General features: G+C 40.1%; 1 protein-coding gene across 2 annotated transcripts in view; it reads left to right on the top strand.

Annotated features, from left to right (window-relative positions):
• Window positions 1-16,539, top strand: part of adcy2a (adenylate cyclase 2a) — a 231,342-nt gene extending 214,803 nt beyond the window's left edge. The window contains exons 20-24 of one of the 2 annotated variants that reach the window (XM_049480739.1): window positions 2,052-2,198; window positions 5,042-5,143; window positions 7,300-7,414; window positions 11,585-11,709; window positions 15,978-16,539. In XM_049480739.1, the coding sequence (XP_049336696.1) occupies window positions 2,052-2,198; window positions 5,042-5,143; window positions 7,300-7,414; window positions 11,585-11,709; window positions 15,978-16,130 (642 nt within the window). In that variant the 3' untranslated portion in view covers window positions 16,131-16,539. The remainder of the gene's footprint in view (window positions 1-2,051; window positions 2,199-5,041; window positions 5,144-7,299; window positions 7,415-11,584; window positions 11,710-15,977) is intronic. The other variant, XM_022674109.2, reaches the window with a different exon arrangement.

A 16,539-nucleotide genomic window follows, 5' to 3' on the forward strand; every position in this document is an offset into this window, starting at 1 on the left:
ACCCTCCTCTGCGCTCCGCTGATTGGCCGTTTCTTCTGAAAGGCGGGACTTTCTCCTTGAACCGGCACCACGATTGGTTTAGAGGCACACCGCGGTCAGTGCCCCGTATCCTTAATAATAAAGTTTTTTTAAATTTCAATATAATACAGGAAATTTACGGGAAAATACTAATACGGGAGGACGGCGGGAACGAGGAGTAAAATACGGTAGTTTCCCGGCCAAAACGGGAGACTTGACAGGTATGGGCATTGAAACATTAGCAATGCAATACTTAGCATTATTTACTTTAACTGAGTTGTCAATAAAGGTAATAAATGAACCCCATATTTGTAACATGCAAGTAGCCTAATCTCTGGAGAGAATTTAGCTACTGTATTTTTCGCACTATAAGGCGGACTTAAAATCCCAAAAACGTAAGTAAAGCCACTCTGTTGAAGTACAGCTTTATACAGGAGTTTCAGTTATGCTCTCCAGCACCGAGACTGGGGTAGCATTAGCATTATCTGCTAGCTAGCTAGAGCATTAGCTCTTTTGCTGTTCATAGTTAGGTGTTATTGCACTGCTAGAGCGGGATTAGCATTACCTACTAACCATGCTAGCTCTTTCACCATTCAGAGGTGAGTATATTACACTGTACTCTGTTTGTTTACCGCATTAAAACAGTCTATTTGGGATGAACCGATAAAACCGGAACACTCAGGGTTCCTCAGTGTAGCTTTGTTTTGTGGCATTTACTAGCGCTAGTGAGGTTAGCTGCTAATGCTAATACTGGAAACTTAAGAAAACTGTATATAAAATGCATTATTTACCCCAAAAAAAACTGTTTTGCCGATTGACTGCCTTTTTTTCATTTTCCTTTCTTTTTCTCCTTTCTTCTGTGTTTGTGGGTTTTTAATGTGGGTTTATAACAACATTCTGAGAAATATGGTAGTCTTAGTAAATACACATTTTTACTACTTGTTAACCTATACCATCAGTTTTTTGTATTATTCATTTGCTGTATTGCCAGTTCCTCAGTAAAACATCTTATTTAAAAAACAGTTTTAGGAGAAAAATCTAAGTGTGTATTAACTTCCAGCGCTCATTTGACTTAAAAAATTAAATGTTTTTTTTAAGAATTGCAGTTTTGTTTACTTTGCTTAGCTATACCTAACTTAGTCCCGCACCCCCAAAACACCACCCAATGGCAAGTCCTGCTGAATTAGAAGACAAATATGGTGACACCCCTGTTCCCTTAGCGTCACATAATGCGCCTTATGATCTTGTACGCCTTATGTTTAAAAGTACACTAGAAAATAGATGTTCATTAATAGTGCACCTTAAATTCCGGTGCACCTTATAGTGTGAAAAATACAGTTAATGTATGCAGCGACAAAAATCACTTAGCTAAGTTAGCTAGAAAACGGAACACGCTAACATCATTTACTCTCATAAATCTCACTGCTATTAAATAGTTAAACAAATATAATGCATCACGCGGGAGTGAGTAATTGAGAGAATTCCCTCTGGGCTGGTAACACTTTGGGTTGATTAATGTGAGCTAACAACATTATTTAAAGGCATTGCTGCTGCATGCTCCATGCATGTACAGTCATATGCAAAAGTTTGGAAAACCCTGGTCAAATTACATTTAATCAATTAAAAAAAACTGAGCATATTTTCTGCAGAAAAGACATATACCAATTTTGGAATCTAGGTCAATAAATAAAACACTATGGTAAGCAGAATATATCTATCTCTTTCTTTTTTTTTTTTTTTGATTTAGCTTATTGAGCTGTACTTGGTCTTATCTACAGCATGGAAAGATGAAGGTGACATAAAATCCACATTGTTCAGTAAATATTTTTATATTTTGAAAAAAAGAAAGTCTGGAGGCTGTGTCTGACACCAATCATCAGCCAGAAGGAATCAACTAGAAAAATATATAATATATTGGAACATGGCTTCAGGAAAAGAACTTTTTCTTCTGCTCGGCTGTGATGACTTTTCAATGTTGATCCGTATCTGAGCTCCTGAAGCCTTTACCCTCTCCTCTCTCTTGTTCCTGACAGGATCTATATCACCAGTCGTACGACCTGGTCTGCGTGATGTTCGCGTCGATCCCAGACTTCAAAGAGTTCTACACAGAGTCAGACGTAAACAAGGAAGGCCTCGAGTGTCTCAGACTGCTGAACGAAATCATTGCAGACTTTGATGAGGTGACTTTGATCACTTTTTTGTCAGTTTATGTAATGCTGAAGAGAAAAACTTGCTGGTTGCTGAACTGGATCTACAGTGTGGGAAATAAGTATTTGATACACTATTGATTTTGCAAGTTCTCCCACCTACAGAGAATGGGAGGTCTGTCATTTTTGTCTTTGGTACAAAATAATTCAGAAAATCACAACCTGTTTGAATTGATTACCTGTATAAAAGACACCTGGTCACACAGTCATCCAATCACACTAAAACCTATTTTTCACAATCAAAATAGAGCTATTAAGTAGCAACTCCTCTCACCATATTTGGAGGGAGGAGAAGAATAAGTACAACCCAAATGTGAATCATGGGGGATGGAACATTATACACTGGGGATGCTTTTCTGCAAAAGGGACAGGACGACTGCAACGTATTGAAGGAAGGATGGATGGGGACATGTATCAGGTCATGTACCTCCTTCCCTCAGTAGGAGCATTAAATGTGGGTCGTGGCTGGGTCTTCCAGCATGACAATGACCCGACACACACAGCCAGGGCTACTAAGGAATGGCTAGCAAGCCTTCAGACCTGAACCCAATAAAAAAACTTTGAAGGATGCTGAAAATCAATGTGGCCCAGCAACAGCTCTGTATGGAGGAATAGGTCAAACTCCCTCCTGTAGTGTGTGCAAACTTGATCAAGAACTACAGGAAGCACCTGACACAAAGGTTTCTTTACCAAATAATAAGTTATGTTTTTCTTATTGTATTAAATACTTATTTATTGCAATAAAATGCAAATTAATTATTTTAAAATTATACATGTGATTTACTAAATATTTTTTCACAGTTGAAGTATACAGTGGTATAGAAAAGTTTGGGCACCCCTGAACATTTTCATGATTTTCCTTTATTAATTACACTTTTCGTAAATCCTATAAACCTATTCATTTTACTTCTTAAATATCACTGTGTTCATCTGCTATATGATATATTTAACTGAAATTGCTGATCTGAACAACCAATGATTTATAAAGGAGAATCATGAAAATGATCAGGGGTACCCAAACCTTTTCATACCACTGTAAAGATGTCTACGTTCTAGGTGATATAACTTGTATAAACTGTGTATATATAGGTTTCCCAAACATTTATTCAAATTGGCTAAACTAGTTCAAATAGAGTACGACACCAGTTCCTATTCTATGATATGTACCGTATTTTTCGGACTATAAGGCGCACTTAAAAACTTTTAATTTTCACAAAAATTGACAGTGCGTCTTATAATACGGTGCGCCTTTTGTATGGATTTTACTCGTCAGGTTGTAAGGAGCAGTAAACACACACTCCGTGCAGCGTTATAGAGAGTTTCAGTGCTATACAGAGTCCAGAGCCGTGCAGCTCCGAGGCTGAGCAGCAATAGCATTAGCTAGATGCTAACCGCTAAGCTAGCTAGCTTATTCACTGAGATCAGTATTATCTAAATTTTACTCGGCAGGTTGTAAGGAGCAGTAAACACACACTCCGTGCAGCGTTATACAGAGTTTCAGTGCTATACAGAGTCCAGAGCCGTGCAGCTCCGAGGCTGGAGCAGCAAATAGCATTAGCTAGCTTATTCACTGTTCAGAGATCAGTATTATCTAAATTTTACCCGTCAGGTGTAAGGAGCAGTAAACACACACTCCGTGCAGAGCCGTGCCGCTCCGAGGCTGGAGCAGCAATAAATAGCATTAGCTAGATGCTAACCGCTTAGCTAGCTAGCTTTTTCACTGTTCAGAGATCAGTATTTTCTAAATTTAGCACTTTTAATACTGCTGGAGCAGTATTATTAGAGTTAGATGCTAATCGCTAAGCGTTCACCGTTCAGAGGTGAGTTATCGGCCTGTAAGTCTGTGCTGCTTTGCCTGGCTAGCATTAGCTAGATGCTAAGCGCTAACTCTCTCAGAGGTGAGTTTTATCAGCCTGTAATCTGCTTGTTTACCGTGTTAAAACAAGCTACGGGGGACGAATCGCTAGCTAATATCTCACTGTCTTACCAGAACACGCAGGATTACTCAGTGTAACGCTGTCGTTTAAGTTTGGGTTAACTTTACTAGTTTAGGTGACTAGCTAGCGTGCTAGCGGATAGCTATGCTAACGCTGGTGCAGCAAGCCTTAGTGGACATCTGGAAATCTAAGCTTACTGTAAATAAACTGAAGCACGTTACTCACCCAAATAAACAGTTTTCAGGAGAGGAATCTGTGTAGATTAATATCCAGCACTCGTTTGACTTTGAAAGAGCTATATTTTGTATACTGAGACGCTCCACCGGCAAGCGACCACCCCCGGTGGGGGAAGGGAAACATGGCGCCACCCCTGTTCACTTTGATATAGGCACCCTTTCTAGTGTCACTTAACGCGCCTTATAATGCGATGCGCCCTATGTATGGAAAAATAGCAGAAAATAGGCGTTCTTTGATAGTGCGTCTTATAATACGGTGCGCGTTATAGTCCGAAAAATACGGTACTATTACTATTTGTTTTGTCCCATAGAGCCACTTGTCTGTTATCATAGTCACAGCCGGTCAATATGAGTGGTGGCAATGCTGTATATTATGTATTTCCAATGTTAAAAATGTTAAATTCTAATAAATTAACTCTGGCTCCCACTATCAGCCCTAATTTAAATTTTGATCATTCATTTAACCTTGTCATGAATACCCTGGCCAGTGTTCAACCTCACTTACAAGATAACACCTCACAACATATACAGGGGTGGTCATTCCAGGGCAGAGGATCTATAATAATCTATATATATGCTTTAATGAACGTACATGTATTTGTGTGCGTTGTGTGTTGATTACTCATTGCTGTGTTTTATGCAGTTGCTGTCCAAGCCCAAGTTTAGCGGAGTTGAGAAAATCAAGACCATTGGAAGCACTTACATGGCAGCCACTGGACTCAACGCCACACCTGAACATGCCCAGGTAACACATTCCATTAGAACATTACAGCTTCCTCTGCAGTGTTGAGCATGATTTAAGACAGTTAGTTGAGCATGTCTCCTATCCAATATGTGTTAATGCATGACGTAACTAAAACAAATGCAATTTTTTATTGTTCTAAATAGTTTTTTTTATTACATTACATTAAATTTCATAGAGTTTGCAACCATAAGACATTTATAAGACATATGGTGTGAGTAATAACTGCAACTTCTTCAATTTGGACATGAAGATATTCCATAATACTAACACATTGTATTATATAATACACTGCCTGGTCAAAAAAGGTCACTCCCTAGATTTAACTAGGCAAATGTGTGTAGCTTCTCATGTTTAATTTGTTACACAACCATGTGGAAAGACACATTCTATGGTTGTGGAAAAGAAGGTAATCTGTTTCAGAGGGTCAGATTATTGGCATGCATCAACTGAGAAAACAGTGAACGTCTATTTTCTGGTCTATTTTCATACATAAAATGCACTGGATTATAAGGGGCAACACTTGTAAGAATGCCTACATCAAAGTGAGCTAGGCTGCTATGAGGCCACGGTTAGCAGGGCTAGCCAGCCACGGTTAGCAGCATAACCAGTGTTGGCTAGCAGCACTAGCTAGCCCTGTAAAGCAAGGCTAGCCAGCTGCAGTTAGCAGTATAGCTAGCAGTGCTACTCAGCCGCAGTTAGCAGCATAGCCAGCCCGGGCTAGCAGTGCTAGCTAGCCCCAGAAAGAAAAGCTAGCCAGCTGCAGTTAGCAGCACGTCCCTTATACTCTGTAATTTAACAGATTTTTGGGAAAATTTTAAGATTTTGAGTGTACCTTATAGTCCGAAAAATACAGTACGGAAATCAGGTTAAGAACAGTCCAACACACTATTAAAAAGTTTGACAGATCTTGAAAGATTACGATCAGTGATTACTTAAAAGTTTGGTGAAATCAAATAATATGAAAACAAGCTGTGTAACCTTAAAAAAAAACTTATCAGTGGTATTTAGTTAATCGGCAAAAGGGCTTCAGAAAATGATTGGATTCTGGGGCAATGGAGAAAGGTCATGTGGTCCAATGTCAGGATTCATGGGGCTTGGAGACATTTTTACACATGGATTGTTCACCACAGAGTCCAGACCTTAACCTCATTGAGAATCTTTGGGATGTGCTGGAGAAGACTTTGCACAGTGGTCCAAATCTCCAATCATCAAGATCCAATCATCATTGCAGGAGCTTGTGGAAAACGATGCCACAGCGAATGCACGTCTTAATAAAAGCTAAAAGCGATCCAACCACATATTAGAGTGTGTGACCTTTTTATTTTACCAGGTAGTATTGTAAATGTAATTTAACAGCATAATACTGTAACTAAAAAAAACTACAGTTCTTTCCTCTATTTAAATAAAATAAATTTTATTTTACTGTAGGTTCTTACAACCGTAGGATGCCATTGATTTAACAGTTAACATAAATACTGTGTTTTTACTGGGGGATTCAATTTTACTATATACTGTATGCTTACTATATGTTTTTTTTTTTGCCACCAGACCAGGCAGAAATGTATTTTTTTCCGCCTTTTCTAAACTCTGAGTGACTTTTCCTTACAATCCAACACTGCTAACTCACAGTTCTCTGGTGATGCTGGTGATGCTTATCTTCTTAAAAATGTACTTTAAATGGGAACACATTCAAATGTTTGACAGACAAACAAGCAAGAGAATTGGGATTTTATTTGTGAGCTGAGTTGACAGCCCTCTTAGGGATCCACCAGAATACAGTGGTGTAAATTAGATCAACGTCAACATCGTCTTCTTAGCTTTTCACTTATTGACAGACAGACACTGTTTTTTGAAGTACTGCTTATAGAGATAAATATCAGGACACCAAACTAGTGGTGTGTTGCAGAATAGTTGCTTTCCCAACTTTCTGCTGCCAAGCCGTCAGGGAGGATATGTCAGCCGGGAGAGAGAAGAGAGAGAAAGAGAAAGGAGAAAGAGAGAGAGAGAGAGAATTACTTTTCCATCCCAGACAACTGCTGAGCCCAAAACCATTCCTATAAATTATACACTTGACTGGAAGTTTGGGGGCTTAGTGTAATGGCTTTTTGGAGGGGCATGTGGTGTATTCATAATTCATTTGCTATCTGAAATTTCAGGAGCATGATAGGCAGTACATGCACATCGGCACCATGGTGGAGTTCGCCTTTGCGCTGGTGGGGAAGCTGGATGTCATCAATAAACATTCCTTCAACGACTTCAAGCTACGAGTGGGTACGTGACTGAAGCAGCGCTGCTGGAATGAGTGATAGGTTGAGATCTGCAGGCCGGCTGTGAGACTGATGACGATAATTGATACGATTTGAACACTTCTGCTTCGTCTCTCTCGCAACATGAACCAAATTCTCACTGAATAAAAACACATTAACGGTATTGATGCAGCAATTAAAGCATGCATCTTAAAATATTTGGCTTCGGGCAGTTTTCCAAACCACACTACACATAGCAGAGCCTCAGAGCCTCAAATTAATTTGAGTAGGCATGAAAATGCTGCTGCACTCGATCAGGCTTCGAGCACGACGCAGCCGCCGCCTGAAGTATTGGAGAAGATTTGGCCTGTGTTCAGATCATTGGAGCTCAAGCCATCCAAGTGTCATGTCTGAACAGTGACATCTGCCATGCTTCTCTCTGTCCCTATCGAGCTCAAGCTGCTCCGGCTAGCTCTGTGTCTCTCCCTCCCCAGCGTCCTTACCCTCATTTCTCAGCATACGGCAAATACGGCCTGACGCTGCTGCCCTGGATTCTGGATTCGCCCCGGATTCTGTGTCGCCGCGGCGACATGCCTCTCGTCACCAAATGCGCTTTGAAAAGCAACTTGAGGCCTAATCAAAGCCGATGCATCATGCATAAAAGAAATCAATTAAATAATGCCGCTGTGTTTAAATCACCGCGCTCGTACACAGGAGGCTAGGTGTAATTTTAGTTGGTGCAGTAAAATAATTAGTTTGTGAGCGTGTGAGTGTAACACACTGCGGAGCGGGGCAGTATTAAATTTGAATTCAATTAGGGTCAGTGTAATTGCGGTAAGCCACGGGGCAGTTTAAATGAGCCTGACGGTATCGCTTTAGTGCCGGACACTACAAATGCGACCTACATGTAATTACACAGCCGTGCTTCCCCCTAAACATGGTCAAATCTGCTGATGGTACATGTGTGATAGTGGGTTGTTATTAGTTGGCCTCCAGGGAAAACAGACCTGTTTTATCTGTACTAGATAAAGAAAGGTACATATACAGCTCTGGAAAAACAAATAAGAGACCACTTAAAAAATTATGAGTTTCTTTGATTTTACAAAATTAAAAACCTCTGGAATATAATCAAGAGGAAGATGGATGATCACAAGCCATCAAACCAAGCTGAACTGCTTGATTTTTGCACCAAGAGCAGCATAAAGTTATCCAAAAGCAGTGTGTAAGACTGTACTGATTTATGATCTTCTAAATCTTTATGAATATTAACTTGTTTTCTTTGCATTACTTGAGGTCTGAAAGCTCTGCATTTCTTTTGCTATTTCAATCATTTCTCATTTTCTGCAAATAAATGCTCTAAATGACAATATTGTGGCGTGGAAGAGGAAGAAAGACCCGTGAGACTCATGCTGAATGCTCAGCAGTTCCTTTTATTGAACCGGCTTGCCACTCACTCACAGTCTTTAACAAGACTAGGAAAGCTAAACCATAAAACCATAGAGCTAAATAGCCCAAAGGCCACCAACCCAGCTGTGTGTCTCCCAGATGGCAGATCCAGAGTGGTGCCCACCCTCTCTGCATAACCCCTCCCAAGAGAGATGCCCCACCCCTGTCATCCTCGCACACAGGAGAACAGAAACATGCCTGCAGGCAGCCACACACACAACCCAGAGCCGCCACAATATTTTTATTTGGAATTTGGGAGAAATGTTGTCTGTAGTTTATAGAACAAAACAACAATGTTCATTTTACTCAAACATATACTTATATATAGCAAAATCAGATAAACTGATCCAGAAACTGAAGTGGTGTAAGGGCTGGTGGCCGACTGAGGCATCCTCCGGGGCATCGGAGGGCGCGCCAGGCCAGCGCCCAGGGTTAATTGGCTAATTACCAACACCTGCTATGAACACCTTAAAAGCAACCCAACCAGCCACTCGGCGCTGGATCGTTGACACTCATGGGAGTGAATTTATGGCCAAATTTTCTCTGAGCTCTGGCTCTCATTTCCCTTCTTTCCTATCCACGGCAAGTGCCGTTATTTCCCTCTCGAGTTTGGTGGGGCTGTGTAGAGCAGTGTGCTCCACCACTCTTCTCTCGTTCTCTGAGTCTTTGTTTGTGTGTGTGTGTGTGTGTGTGTGTGTGTGTGTGTGTGCGTGCGCGCGCAGGCACACGGTCTGCTCACCTTTTCTCTCTCCTCGCTGTTCCTCTCCTCTCTGGTGGAGCAGCGTTTAATCCATGAGCACCCCAGTTCACTTCTTTGTTTAGTTTGAAAGCTCTTTTGTTTTTACCTCGCGCCATAAGAGGTAGCCGCGGTGGTCTTTGTTTATATTTTCTCCCCCTCTCTTTCACTCACGCTCGGCGTGAGGTTTGTTTTCCACCCGTTTTCCTCCTCCGCCCGTTTTCGTTGCTCCACCCCTTTCGGCGAAGCCTTATAAGGCAATTAAAGCGGCCGCGTCCCAATCGGATTGTTGGTTCAGCGGTTAGAGCATTGGGCTGCGGCCGCGACAGCCTGGGTTCGATCCCCGCGTGGAGCGGGGTTTAATAAGAGAAATTATGTATGTATGTGTATATATATATATATATATATATATGTAATATTCTTATATATCATTATATAATATTATATATCCTATTAATATATATATATATATATATATATATATATATATATATATATATATATATATATATATATATATATTAACGATTATATATTATTATTATTACAACCTTTTGGGCTGGAGAGCTGCTGCTCCCCGCCCATTACAAGTGGTCTCTTCATTTTTACCAGAGCTGTATCTGTGCACTCACCAAACTATTAATTAGGAACACTAATGCAACATTTTCTGTAATTTTATGTGAGAAAATCCTATCAGATTCTAATACATTTTGATATTTTTGCAGTTTTTAAAAAGCATTTTCATCCTGTGAACACCGTTAAAGAACACAATCTGGACTTTTTTGATTATGATCCTGAAGGGATTATTTGATCATGAAGGGATGCACATGGTCAGCAACAGTAGTCAAAACAAACTGTGACGTTCAAGCTATGATTAATTGTTAATAATGGGCCTTAATAATGTGTGCCAAAAAAACATTTTGCACACCATTACACTACCTTTACTAGTCTCGACTAGTTTCAGTCTCAACTATCGAGCTTCATCATACCAGGCTACATTTCTCCAGTTTTCAGTGGTCCAGTTTAGTCTGTTCTTACTGCAGCTTTCACTTAGCTTTCTGTTCTTGGCTGATGAATGGTCATTGTCATTGTGTTCTTTCTTCAGCTTTCTGTCAGCTCCGACCAGTGTGCACAGTTTCTTTTTTTTAGTTTTATTATTTACTTCCAATAGTAAAGGGCAATTGTCTCAAACCATTCAGGTGCTTTGTTCAGATGCCCCAACACCAGGAGGGTGAAGACTAGCACATGCCTCCTCCGATACACATGAAGTCAGCCACAGCCTCTTTTCAAACTGCTGCTGATGCAGCATTGCTGAGTAGCATCATGCCGCATTTAAAGGAAAGCGCAGCGACTTGGTTCCGATACATCAGCTCACAGACGCCTTGTGCTGATCGACATCACCCTTTGGAGTGATGTGGGGAAAGAGTGCCATCTACCCACCCAGAGAAAGCAAGATCAGTTGTGCTCTCTCAGGGCTCTGGCAGCTGACGGCAAGCTGCCTGACTGGGATTTGAACCAGTCTGGACAGTTTTCGTTAAACTCCCTGCTCAACATGCTGCTTCTGTCGATAGAAATGCCACTCACTGGAATAAAATCTAGAGACTTTTGTGTTGAAAATCTTTAGAGATTAGCAGTTCTAAAAACACTCATGCAAGCATCCACAATTATGGTACACTATGGTTTTCTGCGTTCTGATGGTTGATGTGAAATCACATCTGTATCTGCATGATTTTATACATTCCACAGCTGCAGCATGGTTGACTGAGTAGATAATTGCATGAATGAGTAAGTGCTCAGGTTTTCCAAATAAAGTGCTGGGTGAGTGTAGATAATTAACATGAAAGGTAAAAAGGTTTTAAATGGAGCTTGGGTGCATTCACACCTGCATTACTCCTTTTCAGATATAATCCTGATACACGAGGTGCATTTAAATATAGTTCTATTAAATTCAGACAGCTAGCACAATGCAATGCTATACAGTGCTGATCCTGAACCTTCTCTGTTGCTGTGCAGGTATTAACCATGGACCTGTTATTGCTGGAGTGATCGGAGCCCAGAAGCCTCAGTACGACATCTGGGGAAACACGGTGAATGTAGCCAGCCGGATGGACAGCACCGGGGTTCTCGGGAAAATACAGGTAGCCTTCATTTAAACTATACCCTATCACTGCTCACAAATTAGATACAGTATATTGTGGGTATACAGTGTATACAATGGGGCCACAGCAGTCTGTACAATCATCAAGAATGGAAATATGAGTTTTTTAAAAGAAATATTGATCAGGAAATTGACTTATTTAGATATTTACAATAAAATAAAATAAAAATATTGACTCATCTACAAGACAAACAAATCAAAACAAGTCTCTAAATGTAGTCATTGATGCAGTAGTAATAATGCTGTGGAATAAAACTGAAAGTGACATCCCATAGTCACCATACCAACAGAACGTAATGCTTTCTCCACTACGTACATTAAAGCTAAATTAGAAAAAGGGCTTAATACCAGGATCGCAGAGGAAGAATGGTAAAAAAAATGTGGATAGAATTTTTTGTTATTTCATAACACCTGAAATAAACAGCCAATATGTGCTGTGCTGGAGGATGTTTGTAGGTACAGACCAACCGTACTCACATCTTTTGTGAGTGTAATAAAATACAAAAATAAAAAACATTTTATAAATACAGTGGTGTGGAAAAGTGTTTGCCCCTTTTTCAGGATTTTCTTTTGTTTGTTACTTTTAAATGTTTCAGATCATCAAACTTATTTAAATATTAGTCAAAGACAACACAAGTAAACACAAAATGCAGGTTTTTATTATTAAGGGAGGAAAAAAATGTAAACCTACATGGCTCCGTGAGTAAAAATGAAGGAATTTTGGCTCCACTCATCCTTTTAGAGTTGTTAGAGAGGTTTTCGAGCATGAACCAGCTTTCTAAGTCCACACCATCTCAGTAAGATTCAGGTCAGGATTTTGACTAGGCCACTACAAAGTCTTCTATTTTGTTTTTCTTCAGCCATTCAGAGGTGGACTTGCTGGTGTATTTTGGATCATTGTCCTGCTGCAGAACCCAAGTTCGTTTCAGCTTGAGGTCACGAACAGATGGCCGGACATTCTCCTTTAGGACTTTTTGGTAGACATCAGAATTCATGGTTCCATTTATTACAGCAAAACAGCCCCAGAACATCATACTACCACCATGTCTTAGTGTAGGTATGAAGTTCTTTTCCTGAAATGCAGTGATACGTTTACGCCTTATGCAATGGGAAAAACACCTTCCAAGAAGTTAAACTTTTTTTCTCATCGGTACACAGAATGTTTTCCCAAATGTCTTGGAGATCATCAAGATGTGTTCTGGAAAAATTGAGACGAGCTTTAATGTTGTTTTTGCTCAGCAGTGGTTTTTGTCTAGGAACTCTGCCATGCAGGCCATTTTTGTTCAGTCTCTTTCTGATGGTAGAGGCATGAAAGCTGACCTTAACTGAGGCAAGTGCGGCCTGCAGGCCAGTGAGTATTTTGGCTTTCTCAGTCACATGACATTGTGTTGTCATGTGATATCAGGTTTTGCACACAAAGCACATTGGCAGCATCTAAGCTCTCTAAGATCCACTGTAGCAGAGAAGAGACACTGACTCTTATTTCAGTTTAGGGCGAAGGCAATTTTCAGCAACAATTTAAAAGTACAGTTCACAACCACAAAAACCACAAAAACTCCCAAAGTGTATGCAGGCAGTGGACAAACAGCTATTTTATTAAACACGACAAGACAGAACTCAGCGAAAAACATTAGATAGTTTATCCTTTAATTTTCTCAGAGGACGTCTGACAAAAACATATACATGGCTGTTCTGGACCGGAATAAAATCACAGAGGACCCCCCCATAAAAGAGAAAATTACCCCAGGACCCTCTGAGAAACTAATCCCTTCTGAATAGGGCTTTTGACTAATATTTAATCTTTTTTAATGATCTGAAACATTTAAGAGTGACAAACATGCAATAAAATAATAAATCAAGAGGGGGCAAACACTTTTTCAGACCACTGTACATCTGTAGAGAAAAAAACAAAACAAAAAAACAATGGTATCAATTCACAAAACATGAAAAATGTATGTATCTTATCTACAGGGGTTGGACAATGAAACTGAAAGACCTGTCATTTTAGTGTGGGAGGTTTCATGGCTAAATTGGAGCAGCCTGGTGACCAAGCTTCATTAATTGCACATTATTGCACCAGTAAGAGCAGAGTGTGAAGGTTCAATTAGCAGGGTAAGAGCACAGTTTTGCTCAAAATATTGCAATGCACACAACATTATGGGTGACATACCAGAGTTCAAAAGAGGACAAATTGTTGGTGCACGTCTTGCTGGCTCATCTGTGACCAAGACAGCAAGTCTTTGTGATGTATCAAGAGCCACGGTATCCAGGGTAATGTCAGCATACCACCAAGAAGGACCAACCACATCCAACAGGATTAACTGTGGATGCAAGAGGAAGCTGTCTGAAAGGGATGTTCGAGTGCTAACCCGGATTGTATCCAAAAAACATAAAACCACGGCTGCTCAAATCACGGCAGAATTTAATGTGCACCTTAATTCTCCTGTTTCCACCAGAACTATCCATCAGGACAATAAGTTATTATTTATTTTTTTATTTTTATTTTAGTTTCATTGTCCAACCCCTGTATCTTGGTGATATAAATAAATATGTCCTAGACAGTGATAGGTATTTAATCAAGATCTTGTTGACAGCAAGCTAAAACGTAATAACACGGAAGAGGTTTAAACAACAGATAAAACATTTTAGACACATTTATGCACTAAAATAAAATTATATGACACCACAGAATTTAATGAGAATAAATACATCTAAATAAAGAACACTGTAAGCTCATACCTATTATTTTGATCTTGGGCGACCCACATTGAAATGCCTTATTTCATTTGTATATATAATTATTGCTGGGAGTTTACTTATATTGTTAAACGTAATCGTAGAGTTGGTATTGTTACTATTGTGTCCATCTTTTCCTCCCATAATGTTGTTATGCCTGTGACTGTTTTGGCATGTGAAAATTTATATTGTGTAAAAATATCAATAAACACTTAAGTATACAAAAAAAACCTTCACTGGGGCTGGGGCTCTGCGTGCTTAGTTCTGTCACTATGATCTGAGAATCTCCGACAGAATCCTGTATCATGTTGCTCTCCATCAGCAGCCGGAGTCCGAGAGAGCACAGTCTGGTCTTGCTCTCTCTCCCCTCATCACTCCTGATGTAATGTAGGTCAGTACAGGCGTTTGTTAGTCTTGGTTCACATGAATTTAGATGGAGAGAAAGTGAGGTTAAATTAAAATGTAATAAAACACACATGCACAGCAATTCCTCTATTTTTTATTTCTCTAAATCAGCGGTGTCCAAACTACGGCCGGTGGGCCATTTGCGGCCCGTTTCCTTTTTTGGAGCAGCCTGTGAGGTATTTTAGAAATAGAATGAAAGTTGGCCCGCTGTTAAGCAGGTTTTTATAATGTGAGATTCAAAGTTTGAACGCTAGGTGTCAGAAACGAGCCAACGAGTCTAAAAGCGGAGAGGGTGCGCATTTCTAGCGCAGAGAAACGGGCCAAAGAGTCTAAAAGCGGAGAGGGTGCGCATTTCTAGCGCAGAAAAACGGGGCAAAAGAGTCTAAAAGCGGAGAGAGTGCGCATTTCTAGCGCGGAAAAACAGGCCAAAGAGTCTAAAAGCGGAGAGAGTGTGAATTTTTTGCGCAGAAAAAACGGGGCAAAGAGTCTAAAAGCGGAGAGAGTGCGCATTTCTAGCCCAGAAAAACGGGGCAAAGAGTCTAAAAGCGGAGAGAGTGCGCATTTCTAGCCCAGAAAAACGGGGCAAAGAGTCTAAAAGCGGAGAGGGTGTGCATTTTTAGCGCAGAAAAACGGGGCAAAGAGTCTAAAAGCGGAGAGAGTGCACATTTCTAGCGCAGAAAAACGGGGCAAAAGAGGCTAAAAGCGGAGAGGGTGTGCATTTCTAGTGCAGAAAAACAGAAAAGTTGCCGTAATTAAGGAGTTTAATATTAAGAGACATCATGAAATTAAACATCAATTTGAAAAATCTTAGTTTACACAACACTGTCAAAGATAAAGATCGTAAGTCAAGTAAAATGGTGTTTAAATGAAAGTAATCAGGAAAAAAGTATTATTTAAAGTGGTATATTTCCATATTTGTTTTATTACAGAGTCTGTGGCCCGTGACTTCAAATATATTTCTCCTTCTGGCCCCCAACAAAAAAAGTTTGGACACCCCTGACCTAAAACAACATTGCTGATCAGTTGTTAGATTTCACACTGAATAGCTGGATTTACTGCAACCAATTGCTGTGACTGCCGATTTCTTTCTTTTTCTCATCCGTAAAGGTGACGGAGGAGACCAGCCGGATCTTGCTAGCGCTGGGCTACACGTGTTCCTGCCGAGGGATCATTAACGTCAAAGGGAAAGGAGAACTCAAAACCTACTTTGTTCACACAGAGATGACCAGGTCTCTTTCACAAGGGAATGTAATGCCATGAGCCAGCCAGCCCCCGCCAGCAGTTACTGAAGGAACACGAGACATTTGTAAATACTCTCTCGCCTTTGTCCTTAGATGCACGAGATCTTGGATGTATTTAAAGTGATACCATTTCTGCAGTATCTCATATGCAGAGTTTGTGCACAGGGTACATGTAAGTATGGTAGCAGTTATTTTGTAAGAAAACCAAATATAACAAAAAAGTGTTTTGATGTTTTAACGGCATTGTTTTTTTTTCTTTCTTTTTTCTTTTTGTAAAAAAAAAAAAAAAAACTGACATTAAACTTTATATGTACTTTGGTCTTCCGGCCGACCTCCTTCTTTGGGTGCTTTAATTGCGTGAGGCTGAGACAAGTGCTGTTTACGAAAGGTGCTTATACTGAATGACTGACACAAACACCGCCTCTTAG

The sequence above is a fragment of the Astyanax mexicanus genome, chromosome 6 (assembly GCF_023375975.1).
Source record: "Astyanax mexicanus isolate ESR-SI-001 chromosome 6, AstMex3_surface, whole genome shotgun sequence".
NCBI classification, from domain to species: Eukaryota; Metazoa; Chordata; class Actinopteri; order Characiformes; family Acestrorhamphidae; genus Astyanax; species Astyanax mexicanus.